Genomic DNA, 20,536 nt, shown 5'->3' with positions numbered 1-20,536 from the left:
AAGAAGAAAGGGAATCCCCTTCCTCATAAAAGACCAATTACCTTTTTTTTTTTTAAGAACCCATATTCACTGAGGTTTATCCTCAATCACATCCTGCTGATAAGGACAAATTCTACCCAATATGAATCTGGAACGTATCTCTGTATGTTGCAGAGATCTTTTAGTTGTTGAAAAGCTTGCTGAAAAACTGCTTAGAGCAATGAAAGCCTCATAATACATACTGACTGCCTCATGGCTTGGCACAGCGATTTTCAATAAAAAGGTGCTGCCTCACATACTTTTCCCTAAGTCAAAACTTGTAGAAAATTCAGTTTTGTTTCTAAGTTTGAGGTGCAACATTTATGTGGTATGAAATGACTGGATGCAAAGCAAAGTGACAGGGGGCTTTATCCTAGTGCTTAGTTACACAGAATTTGTTTTCCACATGCTACTGGAATAAAAGATAAATAAACCTCAAGTGCATCACGCAGCCAACCAGTTCCGGGTGCCCTGCAGGCGGTACAGCCGTGACATGCCACACAGCTGTCACTGAGGGCACAGGCAATAGGCCAGCATCCTTGGGGCCAGTACCCGAGCCCTCTTGCTGCTCACCCATCGGGCCCTCCCTATTTCCCTCCAGCCCTCATTTGTGGCCTCACCACAGCCGGGGCCCTGACGGAGCTCTGACTCAGACTCTTCACCGCGTTACCCAGGGCTCTCGGGGCTGTAACGCCCCCTCTCACCCCCCAGCCTAAAGGCTTCCTCCCCTCCCCTGCCCTCCGCTCCCGCCGGCGGGCCCGCGGGCCGGCACTGCTCTCTGCGTCCCGAGAACTACAACTCCCAGCAACCCTCAGAAGCCGAAACCCCGTCAGCCCGTAGCGACTACAAAGCCCAGCAAGCCCCGCGCGCACCGCCCCCTTTCTATTGGCTGGCCCAGAGGCAGGAAGCGACCTGCGAGGTGAGGCGGGTGCGGAGGAAGCCGGAAGAGAAGGCACAGGTCGGGGCCTGGGGGCGGCCGGGCCCGGTGGAGGCCGTACCGGGGTGGCCGTGGGGGTGGCCGGGCCCCGGGCTGCAGGTGGGCGCGGTGGGGTCCTGCTGTGGGACGGCCGGGGCCTGGGCGGGCTTGGGGCTTGGGGCTTGACGGGGATGTGGCGGCAGCGCGGTGCCCCCCTCAGCTTTGTGGCGGCTGGGAGGGGTGTCTGCTGGTGTTCTTCCCTAGAGGGGCTATGGGTTCCGTCGGGTGATGTCATCTGTTAGTAGCTCGGTTCTTGAGGTGCGTTTATAAGCATTTTAGATACTTGTTTGCTGTATTGGGCGTATTTAGGGTGATTTCTTTCTCGTTTCTAAAAATCTAACCTTTCCAAGGGCTCTGACATGGAACAGTTTAAAGATGGAAGCCCACCTGAAGAATTACTTGGTCACTTAAAGCTTTCTGATCAGAAGGCATCGCAGAGCACCAGCTCGTTGGCTTCTGGCCATAAAGATATCCACAGTCCCCAAAATATGGGAAGTGGCTATGCAGCATCTTCAGCCAAAGATCCCACGATAGCAGATGAGTGTTTCCATGACTGTCATGACTCCTTTGAGGTGAAAGAACCTCTACTGGATGATGAAGGGAATATACAGAGTGACGAGAATAGCACAAGGAAGCAGACAGAACTAGATGAAGAATACTTACTGGAACTAGAAAAAGATATGCCAGAGGAAGAAAAACAGGTAATTCAAAGTACCCATTTGAATATAAGAAGATACATTTTCAGTGTCACTTCTCTGAATGGTCTGTGACCAGCATGAAAACGGACCTTTAAAACTCTTTTATGTGACTAATATTAGTTTTCCCAATTTCTTTTTGGTACCTATTATTTTGTTAGCTTTGCTTACTGCTGCTAATCATCACATTCTGTCGCAGGTTTTTATCTATTTTCACCAGTGTGTAAGGTTGCTGTCACTTAAGACAGTTTATAAGAAACAAAATTTTCCCTGTTTCACATTGTTGAGTTGTGCATTATTTGTTTTCCCCAGATTATCTGCAGAATGCTTTCCAAAAACTCGGGGAGGGAGGGAGGGGTTTCAGATGCTTTTGATATCTGAAAGGCTAGTTGGTGTATTAGTGTTTTGGGATTAATGTTGAAATTTATCCCTATAGATTATTGAGGCTTTAAACAAAATGCTTTAATTGTTTTTGTTTTCAATGTTGGGCAAAATGCTTGGGTAACAAGCTGTGTGAGCTTGTGAGCAATAATGAAATAGGCTTGAGGGCTTGTTCAGCAGCCTCTAAAAGTGTCTATGCCACAGTAAGTCTGTGTGAACCAGTTGTTGTGACCCTTAGTCAGTAGTGTCACTTGATAGCCATTAGCTTTCAAGGTTCCTAGGGTATTATGGTCATCATATAATTAGATTAAAAAAACTTTTTGCAACTTGAATTTGTGAATGGTGAGGAAGTAAAAATACTAAACCAAAACTTTATCCAGCATCTTAAAACCTGATTGCATTACCCAGATGAGCAGTTAATTATACTAATAACTGACATATTGATGAAAAATACTCATATATTTATTGGCAACTAGGTCAGAACTCCACCTTTTCCCCCATTGTAATTTCAGGTGAGGGGAAGACTTCAGCAAACTTCATTTTATAGTCCTATAGGCATGAATGTAAAGCCTCTAGGGAGCGAGTACCTAAAGAGGGCCTATAGGAAAGCTGGAGAGGAACTTTATCAGAAAATGTAGGGATAGAACAAGGGGTAAAGGCTTAGAACTAAGAGAGGGTAGGTTTAGGCTGGACATGAGAAAGAAAATAGTTTCTTTGAGGGTACTGAGGTCCTGACCCAGGCTGCCCAGAGAAGCTGTGGCTACCCCATTCCTGGCAGTGCTCAAGGCCAGGCTGGATGGGGCCTTGGGGCAATCCAAGGTGTGGTGGGAGGTGTCCCTGCCGTGACAGGGGGGTGGAATTTGGTGCTCCTCAAGGTCACTTCCACCCCAAACCATTCTGTGGTCTTATTTCTATAAGGGGGATAGAGTCCTCACTGGAAGTAGGTGCACAGCTTGGATCATAGGTAGCATTGCATAATTGATTATAATGAGGGATGGAGAGAATTGAGCAAGGAATGAGAGGGTGGGCTCCATCTCCAGAAAACATTACTTCACAGGGGAAGATAGCGTACTGAATGGCTTGTTTCAGAAACTCCTAAATCATCATTACCAATGGTAATGGACGTGGGCTATCAAAATGAGGAAAAGAAGAAATGAAGTGTCATATTTTTTAAGTGCATAAAATATGAATGTGCCAGTGAACGTATAGGGGCTTGGTACTTTTGTACAGGAAGGCTGGTCCTTTCTTATTCAACGCACTTGATAAAGCTGTGCCACTCTTAACTGTTGACTATCCCTGTCTATGTTATGTAAGTAAATAACAGATGTCTGTATGTTGCCCCCAAAAAGCTTGGAAAGAGCGAGGGGCTAGGCAGTAACTTGACTATACCGTGGTCTTACTGTCAGCTCATGTAAATAGAGAATGGTGAGCAGAAATATACAGAGCTAAGATCACACAGGCAACCAAAAACTAAATATTTTTTACAAGCAAGTATAGAGAAACTTAATCAAGCTGTGGCTCAGATAGCTCCCTTGCTGATAGGGTGGGCTTTCTGATCCAAATACATTGGTGAAGGTAAAAGGCAAGTTTTCGTCAGTGGCATGTGATGTCAATGTAAAAGTTCCACGTGGTGGGAAAACTATGGAACTCGTGGAGGAGAGGAACGTAGTACACAGTCTTTTTGAAATAAGAATGAAACTGAGAATAATACATGTCTTTTGGTTGACATTGTGGAAATTACTTTATATCTCAGTCTCTCACTCAGTTTTGACATCTGTGAAATGGGCATCTGTGAAATGCTTACTGGGTGTAATGCTTTGAGATTTAATAATGAAGAATTAGAAAAAATCTTGATTTTTTTTTTTTTTTTTTTTTTGTATGTACTTTGCCTCAAAAGGGCCTGTGAAGATTTAGTGGAAACCCCTGCTGGAAGTTGGATCAGCTCGATCAGGCTACCCAGAATGGTGCTGACATCTCCCAGCCTGGAGATTGCACAGGCTCTACAGGCCTCTGTTCCAGTGTTTAACCACCCTCATGGTGGATTTTTTTTTTCTTTGTATCTAATTAGAATTTCCTTTTTTGCAGCTTGTGACCCCTGGACATGTTTGTTTGTTTGTTTCTGCATGCCTACAGGAGGAGTCTGTCTCCATTTTCTCTAGCAGCCAGGTCTCCCTGTGACACCTTTTCCTAAGCCTGGATGAGACTCAGTTCTCATAGGCAGGCTGCTTTGGTCATGTCTCTAATGTCCTGACTGTTGTGAGGGCCTTCTACTGGACTCCATTCAGGAAGTCAATGTCTTTTTTTCTTGTATGGAGGATCAGAAAGGGAGAACACTATAAGCAGACACTCTCCAGATACAGTCTATCACGTTGCCCTTGCAGCTTTTCTGGTTTAGATTAAAAAGTCCATTTTTCTTACCTGTATTTATTGCTGGTATGGCAAGGGTTATTGTGAGCATGTGTCGTGATGAGGCTTAAAGGCAGTTTGAGAGATTCATAGACAAAATGCTAAACTTTCAGGGTGAAAAGTATGTCAGTTTTAAGCACCAGAAAGAAAAACAGGTCTGGAAATGTAGTGTCATAGCTTTTCTGCTTCCCTTGTTTTTGTTGTATCACTAGATAATCATTTAAGTTCTCACAGTAATTTTTGCACTCTGTAACATAAGCAAAAGACTGTTGAGTAATTACATTCTTTGTTACATTCTCCATTGAAAGATGCTGTGGAAGTACAAAATCATTTAAAGCTGGAGAGATTTCTTTAGAGAAAGAATTAGCAGCTGCAGATATCCTTCTGCAAGATGAAATATCTAATTTTTATTTTCAGCGGCATTGAGAGGTTATGCCCTCTAGCTTGATTTACGATTACACCTAATGAATTGGAGAGAATCCATCTTGTAGCATCACCATAGCTATTAGATTAGCAATGTATGTAGTGTGAACATTATGTTCCTTAGCGAGCTTTCTGAGTAAAGTATGTAAGCAGTCTTTAAAATACATCTCTGTTTTTTTTTCTGCAACAATATATTGTTGGTATCTGTTACAAGTACAGCTTGAGAAATCCAGAAATGAGAGATAAATTAGAAGCTTGTAGCAGGTGTTACAACTACTGAAGTAATCTCTTAGCACACTCTTACTTGACATCACTGTATATTTTCTGTTTAGAAAAAACATGGGGATAGATCATTTCCTGAATTTCCACTCTTAGTTTTCTTTACATGTATAATACTTAGAGTTGTTGTTTAAAATTATTTTATTTTAGAAAGTGAAACCTATATTTTGGTTATAAGGAAAATCTGTTAAATGATGCAGGTTCTAAGAAAAAAAATACTTCTGTTATGGTCTGCAGGCAGCTGCTGCACATCTATTTATTAAATTTTTTCAAATATTTTTAACCACAAATTACTCAAAAGGATTTTCTTGAGAAGAAGGGCAGCATGATTTTTTTTGCAGCTGGAGAAAATGAGGCAGAAATATTCAGAACTTGTTTATTTGATAGTATTACTAGGTTGTGACAATACACTCAGCAGCAGTTCTGTTTGCTGCTTTGGCAGTCCTTGATCTGAACCCCTGCTGCCTCCCACATTGTGCCAGCACACCTCTCTCTGTGAATGCGCAGTGAACCAGTTATAGGGACTGATTTAGATGGAAGAAAGTCTGTATTTTTAGATCACAGGCAATGCTGCTGGGAGTCGGCATCAAGCTGAAGTCTCATGATGGCATTTACGTACAGAGTAGATGAATTTTCTTTGATTAGAATACTTGCCCAACCAAGAGAAAGTTGTGTCAACTGTGGTTGCAACATCAACCGTAAAATACATAATCAAAATACTTGTAATAACAAGAGCTGGATGTTAGCCCTGCTTAAATCAAATTATGGAGTATATGTACCTTTGTAGTTTTTTTAACTAAATATGCTGTTTTTGAGCAGTTTTAATAAATTGGTACTTCTAATAATGTTGTCATATAATTAGGCTGTAGAAAAAGACTAATCTATTCTGGAGATGTGGAAACAGATTTTAGTACTTGCACTGTGTTTATGCACATCCTTTGTGTAGCATAGTAGCAGCCCTGAGGAAAAATTTTCACCTATGTTGAAGCTGCTGAGGAGATCAAAGATTAGGAGCAAGTAGCTGTGTATTTTCTCTGAATTATGTTTCAAGACCACTCTATAGTGAGAATTCTGATTTTTAAGTAATAAAAATTATTTCCAGGGAAGCAGTAGGATGACATAAGTTTCTTCTGCACAATGAAGTAAAATAAAAACAAGAAGAAAAGAGTTTATTAACACATGAACCTGCAAGAAAATTTCTTAAAAAGCAGAAGTAGCTTAAAACAGAGTTGGGTTACTTGTTTGGACTTGCAAGTCTGAGCTTTTTAAGCATTATACAGCCTGAAACAAAATTCTGTTTTATAAGATTTTATTTAAGTATGCTTATTGCTATCTCAGCAGAGGCACTGAGCAGTAAATTGCTTTTGATGCATTGCAGACAGATTTTCTGGTTAGTTGCCATTGACAGTGATGGCTTTGACATTGGTCTAGTCTGCAGGATTAATCAGAGGACACCCAGCAGCTGTTACTTGGTAATTTTTTCAGTCTGACCTGGTCCTCTTCTGGAGGACCCACTAATTATGAGTGTATCCAGCAGCAGCGTTCTGAATCCCTCACGCTCTTCCATTGTGACAGATGTTGCTTGTTCTTTGGGCTTTGTCTGGCAAAGACTTAAGCACCTGGCCTAGTAAGCTCTCATGGATACAGAACACTCCTTTCTAGCTGCTGTAAGGCCTGTAATAAATATGTAATATTCCTCAAAAGCACTTGCCTTCTTTGGGCTGTTGCATGTGCATTAGAACTACAGCTGTCTTACCATGCTCATCTGCTATTTTAACTTCAGGAAAAGTCAGCAAGATGAGGAGCACAGCTCTAGTAGAGCAGTTTCTTCATTAGTGTTGTTAGCAACTCTGTACAAATTAAGTAAAACCAACCTTTGAGATATTTTTTTTTTTAAGTTATACATGTGATATATTCAATTCTGGTCTAAACAGTAAATCTTTTTTTTTTTTTTCCCAGAAATTCTAGGATGTGTTAGAGAAGATCTGTCCTCATCAAGAAATTTCCTTTAAACTGCTTGCCTCTTCACCCTTTTCTTCCCCGTGCCTCAGGTTGATCCCATTGCTCTTCCATAAGTTGTAGCTTCTGTATAGAACTTGCTTTTTCAGGGGCTGAAGAACTGATCTGGGATTTCTTCTGAGATATCTTCTTGAGTAAAGTCATTCGTTTCAGTATTTGATGTTTTCCTAGTTCCAGGTATCTGCCCAATACGGTATAGTAACCTTGGCTGTGAAAATTCAGCTGTTGTATCTGCAGTAGTTACAAAATAAAAGGTAAGGTACAAAGTGGAAGAGAAGATCCAAAGAAGTACCTCCTAATGTGGAGCAGACCGGTGTTGGTCACTGAGAGATGGTCTTTGAACTTTTCAGGAAGAATGACCTGGTTGGACCCAAACCAGATAATTAATATGAGACAACGCAACTGACTGTACAGTACTTGTTAACGCTTCTAATCAGCATTCAAAATTATTTTGCATAGCAATAAAACTTGCAAGATAATTGGGTTTTGAAGGAGTCATAATGCAATTGTGTGGAAATGTAATTAAAGTTGATTCCCCTATTAAGATGACCTATTTTAGTAACCTGAATCCTGTATACAGTACAGCAGTAACACTAGGTATGTTGTTGCTTTGGTCAAATCAGAGTAAAAGACAGATTGCTGGACTAAAATGACCCTGTATGATGATATTAAAAATAGAACAAAACATCCTGTTTTGTTTTCTGAGTTAAAGCATATCTGAAAAGTCTATTTGTATCTGCTAGAGTAGTTAATTCCAAGTGCTGGTGAGAAGAACCTGGGTATAAAGTCTGCAGTTGTAGGTCTCCCTATGAGATTCATAGTTTCAGTTGCACAGTTGCATTTATAAACTTAAAAAAAGTCTTTGGATGGCAATTTAATAGAGTGAAAAATTGTACCTTTGGTTTTCTTGCAGTGCTGCTGTTTTTATGCTTATATTCCATTTTGCATTTCTGTGGAAGTTGCTGATACTGTAAAATCAAGACCTTTGGTTTAGAAAACTGAGAGGCTTATGCATGACTAAAGGTTTTGACTCGTGGTGATGGATTAAGTGGTCAGCTTCACTCTTCTGCTGGAGGCTGTTGCCTCTGGAGCAGTAATGACAGACTGGCACTCAGGAATAGGCACAGATTTCAGTCTGGCACGCTAACTTAAAGTGACTGCTGCTAGTGGATGTGCCCTATTGTTTCTGTATGTGCTGCTTACAGTTTCAGGAGAAAGTAGTGATTAGCAACAGAAAGACTAAATCTATCTTTACCATGAAGTTACGATGAGCAGGAATTGGGCAGTCTAGCAATTCCAATTACTCTACCTTTTGAGCAGAGAGAACAGATTTGGTATAGTTTTCAAGTGACAGCTCTCACCAGTTTTGAAAAAAGATTTTTGAGTGACTACAACCTAAATTGAAGTTCCTTAAATGAATATGATACAGCAATAGCTTCACAAAACTGCAGGGGGAAGCAGATGACTGCTAATAGATGGCTTGTAACTAGAAGTGGTATTTGAAGCTGAAAAGTATATTCCTTATCTGTTTAAATTGCTTGCTTCCACAGATCCTTTGAACCCCAATAACTTCAAATGACTGCTGCTGGATGCCCATACATAAGGGTTTACAAGATGCAGATGTGCATTGTCACCTTGTATAAATATCTTGGGAGAGGAGAAAGAGTATGCCTGTTGCTCTTCGCAAAACTGGAGCCAGGAACAGTTCCCTTGCAAAGTTAAATCAATTGAGCAAATAAAATGCATAGGAACAGCCAGAGAAAGCGTGCTAGGAAGCATTACAAACTGTGGGTATTCAACCTCCAGCTCTCACCAGCTATATTTAGGAATTTCATTGCCAGCACTATTATATTGGTTCCTTCCAAAGTAAACAGCAGAAATGTGTAGGTTGCTCTCTCCCTAATACTTGAATAATGCTTTGATTTATTTAGCTGTCTTTTTCTCATTACTTCAGATCAGGCCTTGATTCTCTGCACCTCTTGCTTGCCAGGTGGGTTTAGGTCAAGATCCTAATTTCTTCAGAATACGGATGATTGTAATTCAGTATCCAAATCCGTGAACCTTTATAATCAGATCATTTAAAAACTATGCTTTTAGTTAAATATAGTTATTCTTCCTCATGGTTAAAAAAAGAAAATGTAGATCAAAAATTAATGCCTGCCACTTGGAATTTGTCATCTTAAAATTTGCAAAAAGCAATACAAAAGGTTTCACATCTTTCGAATGGCAGAGGATCTTAATGGAGTGTAAGTTGGGGAAGTTGTGCCTGACCCCATGCTTGTATGTGAGCAGCCTATGGGAATGTAGTGGGTCAAGATCTTTGTTCCTGAGGCAGAGCTTTCAAGGAGTTCGGTCTGACCTACTTCCCTCACCAAGGAATGGGTAGCCTGCCCTGCAGCTACTTAAATCTTTTGCTGAAAAATGAGTGGGTGGGGACACTGAAATGACGTTGTGAAAAATTTGTCCCAAGGACAAGTCACTTGCAATTTTTTCCTCTCTGGGCTGATATGATCACAGCAAACCGATGACCAGTCTATCAAAGCTGGAAATGCAGCATACTGAACAAAGAGGTTATATTTTCTAAAGGTGCTTTATTTCTTTTAATTCTGAATTTGAATAGAAGATTATAACAGCATTAATTTGAGCAGCATACACTCCAAGAATCCATTCAAATTAAATGTAAATGTAAATTTCAAATCAAGTTAAATGTAAATTAATCCAGAATAGTCATCTTTCTGCTGCTTTTGTATTGTGACTTTCAGTTAAAGAAATGCATACATATGCAGGAACACATCATCTATTTCTCTTACAAATACATTGTGTGCTTTAGAGGCTAGTCATTACAAATACATTGTGTGCTTTAGAGGCTGTGCATTTAGGCTGTGACTTCTAACATGTATGCTTTGACATCCTGTGCATTTGCTTTTAGGGGTTGATAGTCAGCTACTACATATCACCAATGGGTCACGCTCCCAGTGCAAATAAAGAACGATGCATGCGGTATTCCGCAGTCTTCACCTTTTTTGAAAACACAATGAAAACTTGTACAGTCTGGAAGTTAAGTGACAGCCTGAAACATGTAATACAGGAATATCAAGATGTTGGTGAAGCTGCAGCAGAAGTGCTGGTTTTGAAGCAGGACTGCATTGCTTGCATAGCTGCTTTCCAGGGAGCTGAGTAAGCTGCAAAGCCATATAAGGTTTTCTTACCAGAGCTGCTGAGACATGCTTAGACAACACTTCTTCTGGGCAAATAGTCAAAGTGACTGTGAGACACTCGCTGACATTTGTATGGCTGTAACAGTTTTGTGGCTAAGTTCTGTAACAGTTCTGTGACTGCCCTTCCAGTTTGTGAAGCTGGATTTGTGAACAAGAGGAGATACCAAAGAGGAGGCTTTCAGGTGAGGAGAATTGAATGAATCAGCTTCCCAGTGTGACAGCCCTTAAGCTCCTCAGTTGCTCAGGACTTCTGTATGTCCATGTTTCCCCAGCAAATGTGGCCATACCTTGGTCATCTGTGCTGTTGAGACTCTAGCTCACAACCTTCTTGACTGTCAGAGAAGGAATCCCATGATTCAAAACTCTTTTTAATTCCTTTTTCTTTAAGGTTAATCTCTCGAAGCCTCCTTGCTTCAAAGCAATTCTTAGGATTTAATACTTGACTGGGATAAGCATAAACTCTGTTGTAGTATTTTTAATAAAATGGAAGAAAGTCATAGAATATCCCGAGTTGGAAGGGACCCATAAGGATCATCAAGTCCAACTGATAATTATCCAAATGCTAATGCAAGTAAAGCTTTTCATCCAGTATCCCTTGATTTTTAGGATTTCTGCATCAGGAGTACCATAACCATGCTGTAGTTCTCATAGGAAAAAATCTTTTGTTACATTGTACACAACCTGACCTTGAACAACAGTGAATCAGTTAATAGAACTTAAAGGCCAGCTCTAAATAGGTCATGAGCAATGAAGTCAGTAGGGCTGGTGTTTCAAGCGTTTCTTATGTTGGATGAGGATTGTCTCTAAATCTCTCTGCTTTTCCATTAAGGTCATAATCTCTAAACCTGCTCTGTGCTGTTCACTGGTGTGAAAGCTACCTCTGTTGTGGAAATTTCTACTCAATGTGCATTCAGGATCTTTTAAAAAGGTATTTCTGTGGAGGGGCAAATGAGTGCGTAGCAGTGACCTTGCTGGAGAAGTTCTGTCGAGCGTTTCCCACGTTTGGGTGCAGCTTTCAAATGTAGCTATGTATTCCCTGTGCTGAGCAGCCAAATCCCACATATATACAATGAACGTGTGCTTTTAATGCCGTTGGTGCTGTAAGTGCTCAAATTCGTTCCTATGCTCATAGTCAGAAATCACTGACTGGCTCGTGTGTGCTGGTGCAAGTGACATTGTGGAAGGACCAGTGTGGATCTAGCATTGCACCCGGGAGGAAAGCAGATTTCTAAGTAGTGATGTATTTTGTCCACCATGTGTTGTTTTTGTTTTTTTTTAATGTGAGGAGCAATGAGTATTAATAGGAGATGGGGGGGGGGGGGGAAATGAGTGATCTAATCATGTATCAAAAGGGTCAGATAAGATTTTAGTGTGTAGTTGCGTGTGTGACCACTGAATGCCACTTCTCTCAAGCCTAGCTTTTGGAGCACTGTGATCTGTTATTATGAAGATGGTAACAGTGGTCAAGTGAACTACTTTCCAAAAGCAATGAAAGTAAGAGGAGAGAACCTCTGATCTTGTATTGTTTGTCAGTTACTTGGCATAGCTGTGAGATGGTGCAGTGCTCCATGGTACTATATTTAGCTGTTTCCAAGGAGATGTTCTGTGTGATATTGATAATTGCATTAATCCTTGATTTACAGAATCTGCAGGAAAGGAAACTGTTCCTTTTTCTAGTGTTGGCTTTTTAATTGCTCAGTGATCTGTAATTTATAGCCACCTTCATTTAAGACCTTTATGCGTGCATGTTTTGGGGGCAAAGTCAACAGTCGAATTAGTTTTTTTTAACCATAGAAATGATTCATGAACAAGAGCATTGCTGCTTGTTGATATTGTCTTACTTATAGTGCTTTGTTTTTCCTTCTGTGAGGTATGTCTACATGTGGAAGGCTTCCTTTGTAAGAGATGGCTTTATGACATCCTGTATTTTCAGTGTCAGAGACTAAGAGCATTCGTGTCAACTTTGCTTGTGCCAAGAGTATGGTTAAGATATTCATGGATGAGAATACAACTCTTCTTAGCGTGTGCAATTTTCACTGTGTAGCAGAACAATCTTCCTGTCTCAGGCTCTGAAGGCTTATTCAATCTGCATAAGAAATCTTTCAGGGCACTGTTATCCGTGGACCTGCTTCTAATTCAGTAAGCTCAATGTGCTTTGTACATCTCTGGAAGTAACAATTTCTGAGGTAGAATTATTTCAAGCAAATGTTTTGAGACTTTACATCTAACATGTATGTTACATAGTTGAGCTACACTGAATTCAGTTGAATTGAAAAGGAATTAAGAAGCAAGCTAACAGCTAAAATGCTAGCATACTAGTTTAAACAATATAATTCAATATGAATGCTCTTTGTGCATAGTGTTGTTAATGAACTAGAGCTTTTTAACTGCCTCATTGGTATACTCCAGTGTTTTATGGATCTATAAAGCATATCATGCCACAGTAAATGCAAGCAAGTGATCTTGGTACTAGTTAAAATTCTTCAGGTTATATACTATTCTGATTTCCATTCATAGCTTATCGGGAACTACAGCTGACCTACTTGTTCATTTCAATTAAATACTTTGAGACGTTGTCTCTTCTTTTGTAGAAACGAAGAAAGGAGAGCACAACACTGAAGGAGAAAGGAAATGAGCAGTTCAAGAAAGGAGGTGTGTTGATAATCTTTTAATATTGTATGCAAGTTAGAGAATCTCAAATTAATACTTCACCATTATGGTGATATTGCAGAAAACCTCTAGGAAGACCTCACACCTATCATCGTTCAAAGTTATCTATATCATTTTTTCACCCAGCTCTAGGGAACAGAAAGAGAGACTTCCTTAAGAGATAAGTTTAAATCACAAAATCTTGGATTGCTAAAGCAGGTTTCTCATGAAAGCTGTGTTTAAATCCAAGAACGTGATACGGAATTGACTGCCTTCCAAGTGCCAGGGTTTTTTCTTCTAAGCAAAAAAAAGGCTTCCACCAGATTGAGTTCTGCTAATGCAATTGCTTAAAATTGATGGAGGCTGAGTGTCTCAATGACTCTCATAGCTTTGTACCTTTGTATGTTTCTTTGTATCCACCGGCCCTTTTCTTTCTTTGTACACTGTATGTGTGTATATCTCTATATATACACTATATATCGTGTATGTGTGTGTGTGTATATATATATATATATATATACATGCAAGCATCTCTATGCATACATGTGTGTATATTTTTCTATGTGTGGAGATGTACACATACATAGATATATAGATCAATATATAGATACATATTTTTTAAAAAAATCTAGAGGTGTGCAAACTTCTAGCTTACATTGGAACTGGATATGTTGTAAACATAGTTGATCTGTAACAACATGTCTGCAGTAAATAACAATACCAATGATTTTAGTTAAAGCACATGAAGGGAGAAGGGATTTTTGACCCCTACCATTCATGTAATGTTTTGATGGTTAGAGGATTTTCAAAGAAATAAGGAAATGTACATTAATGCTTACCTCAGTCAACAGGGTACCTAATGTACATTAATGCTTACCTCAGTCAACAAATGAGTAACTTCTGCTTCCCAGAAGCATATTCTGATAACCAGACAGTGATCTTCCTGCTGGAGGTCTCTAAGAGACCAAGATTGCTGGGGAATGGTTTACCAATTCAGGTAAGTGTCAGAGCAGGCAGGAAGGAGCTGCTGGGACTATGGAAGTAGCAAACCTGTAGTATTGGCTCAGTCATCTTTTGAGATCTTATCCATAGCCTTTTCCTGACAAATTCTTTGGCAGATGTGTTCAGTGTGCCTGTGCTGCTGATGCCTGTCAAAGCATTGGAAATGAATAACTTTTTAAGCACCTGTCTGGTCGGTCACTGACTAGTATGCAGAAAGAATTGCTCTGTTTGAGGAGAATGCATTTGTCAGCTGGCAGGGCATTGTTCAGGATCACTATAGGGCCTTTTCATTCTTTGAATCTACCATTATTGGAAAACAACTTAATCATCTCATGTGCTTTATCGCTGGTCTGTGCTTTAGATCAGACGTGAAGATGGATGACCTTCAGGTGCCAATTGATAGGCTTGTGGTGACTGACCTTTAAGTCAGTTGTTGAAAGATACTCTGACAAATGAGATTTCCCTAGCTGCTGTGAGCAGGTATTGGTGCAGTAACATGTCCCAACACGCATTTCCTTTCAGATCAAGGATACATGTCAGCTGAAAAGATTCAAACCCTAAAGCTCTGAACAAAAAGGATGAAACAAATTCGGGTGTGAGAATTAATGCACAGCATGCTGCAGTAGTTATGCGAAGCACAGGACTACTTTTCTGCTCCTATGAGGGTGCTGATTTAAAAAAAATAATTGGTTGTCATTGATACAAGTAGTAGTCAGTAGTATACTTTGTCAGAAAGCAGCTGATTCTGATTACTGGTTTAAATACTGCATCACATATTGAGAAAGGTTTCCAAAGAAATTCTAGCCATATGATTCATTGACCATACTGGCATTTGAAATAAATGATCTGTTTTGTTTTTTTGTTGTTGTTTCTTTTCCCTATTGCATCTGCAGACTATGGAGAGGCAGAAGACTCATATACAAAGGCTCTGCAGATTTGTCCAGCCTGCTTCCAGAAAGATAGGGCTGTTTTATTTTCAAACAGAGCTGCTGCAAAAATGAAGCAGGTGAATATCTTTGTTTTATGAAATGACAAGTATTGTTTATACGTCAAAGGAAATTATGAAGTCATTAAGGATGCATAAAGGAGGGGAAAAGTATTAAACTGTTTGCAGGCTTTGTTGCTTGTATATTCTCATGTGCTTCCAGCAGAAATACTGGTACACTTGATTACTGAGGATTAATTCAAAACTGAAAGTTGCAATTGGAGCAGCTGTTCAAAGTTGCTTTGGTGCATTATATTTAAAACACTGATTGCTTTGTTTTCTTTCAAATAAATTCAAAGTTCATGTGGAACAGATGTGTTAAAGCATGTTTAATGTATACAGACCCATGTATTAGATTGTCTAGAAATGTAACTAGGTAGTATTTGTTTTTAAATCAAGTTTTTTTTATCCATTTTTTTTTAAACCTGGATAGTCAGACTTGTCTTCAAATAATTGGTTTGATGCTTTCAGGCATAAGTAGGGCTTCCTATGACTATTAATTCAGTTAGCGTGCTTCCTTCACAGTTGCTATATAGCAGCATGGACCCTATGTAATAGGGCACTGTCCCAAGAGAATGGCTACAGCTGTCTCTTATCTACTTTCTATTCCATGTCCAGGGACAGATGCCCACATGTTACCAGGTTACCAGAACCTGAAATGTACTGTAAGCACAATGGAAAGCCAACAATTTAATTTACAAGCTAATAATTGATTTTAAAGAATTGAGAATCTCATCTTTACAAATAAGTCGCTGGACTGCCATATAACAGGAGGAGTGAGAGGAGAACCTTTATGCCTGTTTGATCTTGTACAGTCATGCTAGTATACAGCTAGTATGTGTATTTCATACAGCTCACACATTCTACTAGTTGACCACAACAGGAGCTAGGAGGACCTATCAACAAGCATTCAGTAATACTTTTCTGGCTCACAGGCATTGAGTGTCTGTATTTAGTTGTCTGAGACACTTATATAGCTTTTCTATCTTGCTTATTATCATACTTTCAATATTGTCTCTTCAGGCTATAAATATGGTGCTAAATTACCTCTTCTTTCTAAATAAGTGAAAATAAGAATTGAAGAGAAATTACTCCCTCTTTTTGCTTTGTTTTTTATATTATTATGGAAAAATAGCATAGTAACTCCTATGCTTATTTTATTTTCCTGCAAAGTGAACTTCCTTGTGGTTTTCCTCCAGTATTGATGCAGATGCAGCTCTGTCTGTAAGTGTACCTTGCAGCCATATTTAGGTATAAATAAATTCTTGCTCAACTAGAATTCACTCTTGGGATACTAAATTGAACAGGCAAGGAAAAAATAGAATTCTGTAATAGCAGATGTTGAAACCTTTCAAATATGAAAGCTGTAACCTGAAAAAGCTCTTCATAATCCAGATGTTAGCTAGGAAAACAATGCAATATTTCCCAGATGAGCACAGGATAATAAAAACTGCACAAACTACTGTATCACCTGTATAGATAGTAGAACCTCACAGACCCATACCTTACGCTGAAAATAGATCCACGTTTTTAACTTCCCCCATTAAGTATTTTTTCTTCTATACTTCCATCACCCTTTTGCTTTGCACTACCATGAAAGCTTGTCGGGCATTCTGTGAGGCAGCTTCCATTTAATGGAGAAGAAAATAGTTCCTGGGGTATAGAAATGCAGGAACTGCCCTTATGAATACTACTGCGTCAATCAACAATACAGGCACAGAACAGCCTTTTCCTTGTTTTCTTTTTTTTTTCTTGAAGCCCTTTTAGTTTAGATGAAAACAGGATCTCTGTCTCAGCATTTTTTTTATTTTTTTATTTTTTTTATCTTTATAAGCAGATTACCTGACTCTCATCCTCTAACTGTGGTTGTCTGAGCACGCTAACATCTTGTCCCTACCACTCCTGGCCGTCTCAGCTTCCTCTGCAAGGGACAATGCCTATATTAGTGCTAAAGGCAGTATCATATGTGCTTTCCAAATGTCTTTGTTCTTACAGACAGAAATTTATCTGGGAGTCCTGGGAACTGTCTATTCCAACCCCTTAATTAATTGACAAATGTAGGAAAGCTGTAGCTTGGTTCAGCCAAGGCCTGCAGATGTGACTCAGCCTTTTGACAGTCGCTTGCTGCTGTCTGTTCAGTGCAGACTGATTAGTGAGGTAGCCGTGCAATCTGAACACTGGCAGCTTTCAGGGAGAGGAAGCTAATCGCTGATAAAGGGCTTTAAATCAGAAGCAGTGGTATGAAAAACCTTGATTACATGAACATCCCTATTCCTTGGAATGACAGACAAACCTTTTTGTGTGCTATTGTAAACAAGCTGTTTCCCAAGAAATATGATATACAATTTTGTTATATGTTCTGTGTTCTAGGACAAGACAGAAGCTGCCCTAAGTGACTGTAGCAAAGGTATGACTCTTTTTTCCTGTGCATCACTCTTCTGCCAGATCTTTCATGGATAAATTAAACAGTTAGTGCTTTACTACAGAGCTGTAACTTTGGGCATTTCTATATGAAGAATTTATAGAAAGGCTATAGTGAAAGACACACGAATCTAAAACTATACGTTTTGTAAAATGTCTGTTGAACTTACTGCCTATAATAATCTACTTTCTGTTCTCCTGTGACAATAAGACTGCTGTTGGTACTTTTTTCCAAAAAAAAAATGAAATATTTTATGGAAGCTGTTTCCTTATACCTACTATTTTAAACATATTTCCACCTGCTATTCCCACGAAATCTTGGTTTAATTTGAGATTCCAAAGACGTGTGGGGCCTCACAGAATTAAAAGCACTATCAAGTCCCCATGCAAGGCTCTTGCTTGGTCACAAGTGATTATGCTCTCATGTTTTTGTCTTGCATAGTTTTATCTTCGCAACTTCTAGTAAAATCATTTCAGCCATGTATTGCTTTATTTCTTCTACCCATTCACCCATGCTTGAGTATTTTTTAAACTGCACATGACAGCTGGGGAAAAGTGTCCAAAGTTACCAACCAAAAAACTAATCCAATGGCTGAGTGCCGGTGGTGCTTGTACAGTAAATCTCAGTTTGTATGTTATAAAAGGAATCTTGAAGGTAACAAAATCTAGCTGACCTCTGTTACTGTGGAGTTTTGCCTTGTTTTGGTGGTGGTGGTGCATTTTGAAAAACACTCCTGGTAATTTCTTGGTGGCTAAAAGGGAACAAGTCTGTTTTGCTGCAGTGAGACTTAAACTAACCATCATTTGACACTGCCCAGGATTTTTTTTATTTTTTACAAACTGCAATGCAACACTTAGCGCACAGCCAAGCAATTCACATTAACCTGCAACTTGCCGATTTTAGGGTTCTCTTTTTCCTTCTAGAATAAATAAACCAGAATATTTACCTAATCTGGGGTTTAGCTGTCCTGAGAACAATTTTAATAGGTTAGCAATTAAAAAATGGGCAGGTTTTTGTATTTCCTTTTCATGTGATGAAAAATGGATGAAGAAATCCTTGAGAAATTACCTTGCACAGGCTACTGTTCAGTTCAGCATTCAATCCTAACTGCACCAGTAAACATGCTCACAATTGCCAAGGCTATAAGGAGAAGAAAAGATTAAATTCAGTCTGAATGCCTCTGTGGTGATTTGTAGAGCTGGTATAAACTTTTGTGGCTTCCCAACCCAATTTTAACTGTTTGATTTTTTTTTTTAGAGATATTCAGAACACCAGTAGTTGTTCTGGAGTTAGTCTCAGCTTGCAGTGAGATAAGCAAGGAAATGCTTGGTTTCCCTACTACGTATATCTTTAGGTACATTTAACTTTAGGTGTAATCTAATAATATAGACTTATTATATATGCAGAAACTGAAAAATGTTATGGATTCTTCATGTTTCTGAAGTGCCACATGATTTCTAATGCACAAATAGAGCTTTCTTCTATATAGTGATATTTCATCTAATGTCTATGATCTATGGTCAATTGCATTAGACCTCCATAGGTGGGTGTAAAGGGTGCCTCCCTAAATTCTCTTAAACCGTGACTCTGATTCTAAGCTGCGTTAAAACATCTATTAACATTAAGACTTTAATACAGGCTTAAGAATTTATTTGAGGGGGTATAAAAATGTTTGAAGTAAAATACTGTGTTGTGTTCTTATTTTCCAGCAGTGGAATTAGATCCTAACTATATTAGAGCTTTACTGAGGAGAGCAGAACTACATGAAAAAACAGAAAAACTAGATGAAGCTCTGGAGGATTATAAAGCAGTCCTAGAAAAAGACCCCTCAGTTCATCAGGCCAGAGAAGCTTGCATGGTAAGCCTTTTCAGTGTACTTTGGCACAACTTTAAAACAAGGTCTTTCTTTTCCTAGTCTAAATATTTAAAGCTGTTTGCGCAAGCTGCTTCATACACAGTGATGATAACTTTGAATCAAAAAGTGTACTGGTTTTCTCCTCTGGCTATACATAAGAAAGATTACATGAAATGTAATGACAAGACTTAGGTCCGTGAAGCGTAGTCCTCTTTTAACCTTTATAAAATGAGTGGAAGTAAACGTATGTTCTGTAAGCATATAACTACATCTTCACCTGTTGAATAACCTACCCCATGTCCCCCACAATACATATGTGTGCATGCGCGGTCACCTCCCACACAACTTAACGATTAATACATTACAGTTCTAGTTTGATTCTCTACCAGGAATATCTTGGAACTGTTTAAATGCATTAACTTTTTTCAAACAAAGGTATTTCAATACATGCTTTTTCAAATACAAATAAATTTCTGATAAATTTCTACTAAACATTGAAATTTTGCTTAAGATTTTTAATTGTACTTATACATGCACTAGAAAAGATTGTTTAGGTCAGAACCTGTACAGTGCTGACTCTGTTAGTGAGCCACTCTTGCATTTTAGTAGCCATCACTTCAATAAGGATCCGCAATTTGGAAATCAGAATACAAGTACCCCATAATCAGTTCTTGCTAGCTATTTAATTAGTGGGAGTCAATTTTTCTTTTAGTAGAATTATTTTTCTGATTAGTGAATTTGCAGTCATAATGCAATTATGCCTTTATGGCATAATTATAAAATAGATACTTTTTGATGACTTAATTAAGAGAATAGCGGAGACAAGATCTGTCTGTAGCTGTCTGAATTATGCGACTGAAGTCTGCTATTAATTTTCAAAAACTTAGTCTTCCATATGAAGAAGGTGGAACTTTGTAGTTGCAAACAGCACTCTTTTCTGATTAAATTACTTTTTTGTTCCCAAACACATGAATTCTGCAGTACTATGTTCGAGTGTCCATTTTCAGTCAACATTACAAATACTTCTCTGTATTAAAGGCTTCTTGAAGAAACATTGTCATATCTCTGGAAGTATATTAAAATGCTTTAAAGTTACCTTGGACTTTAGGATATGGCAGCTTGGATGAACAAAGGTAAATCTCTAGAATGTCTTGAAATTCTAGTCTATCATGTAAATAATCCCTACTCAGTGGCGACTTAAAGTTTCT

General features: G+C 39.0%; 1 protein-coding gene across 3 annotated transcripts in view; it reads left to right on the top strand.

Annotated features, from left to right (window-relative positions):
- The first annotated feature begins 809 nt into the window (after positions 1-809).
- Positions 810-20,536, top strand: part of TTC1 (tetratricopeptide repeat domain 1) — a 32,904-nt gene continuing 13,177 nt past the window's right edge. The window contains exons 1-6 of one of the 3 annotated variants that reach the window (XM_084535398.1): positions 810-937; positions 1,345-1,695; positions 13,007-13,067; positions 14,960-15,072; positions 17,422-17,458; positions 19,183-19,331. In XM_084535398.1, the coding sequence (XP_084391524.1) occupies positions 1,354-1,695; positions 13,007-13,067; positions 14,960-15,072; positions 17,422-17,458; positions 19,183-19,331 (702 nt within the window). In that variant the 5' untranslated portion in view covers positions 810-937; positions 1,345-1,353. Of the gene's footprint in view, positions 1,055-1,344; positions 1,696-13,006; positions 13,068-14,959; positions 15,073-17,421; positions 17,459-19,182; positions 19,332-20,536 lie in introns of all 3 variants that reach the window. The other 2 variants (XM_084535399.1, XM_084535397.1) reach the window with 2 other exon arrangements.

This window comes from Aythya ferina (assembly GCF_964211825.1).
Source record: "Aythya ferina genome assembly, chromosome: 14".
In the NCBI taxonomy this organism is placed as follows: Eukaryota; Metazoa; Chordata; class Aves; order Anseriformes; family Anatidae; genus Aythya; species Aythya ferina.
The sequence above is the reverse complement of the archived record's forward strand: the minus strand, read 5'-3'. Positions and strand labels throughout refer to the sequence as shown.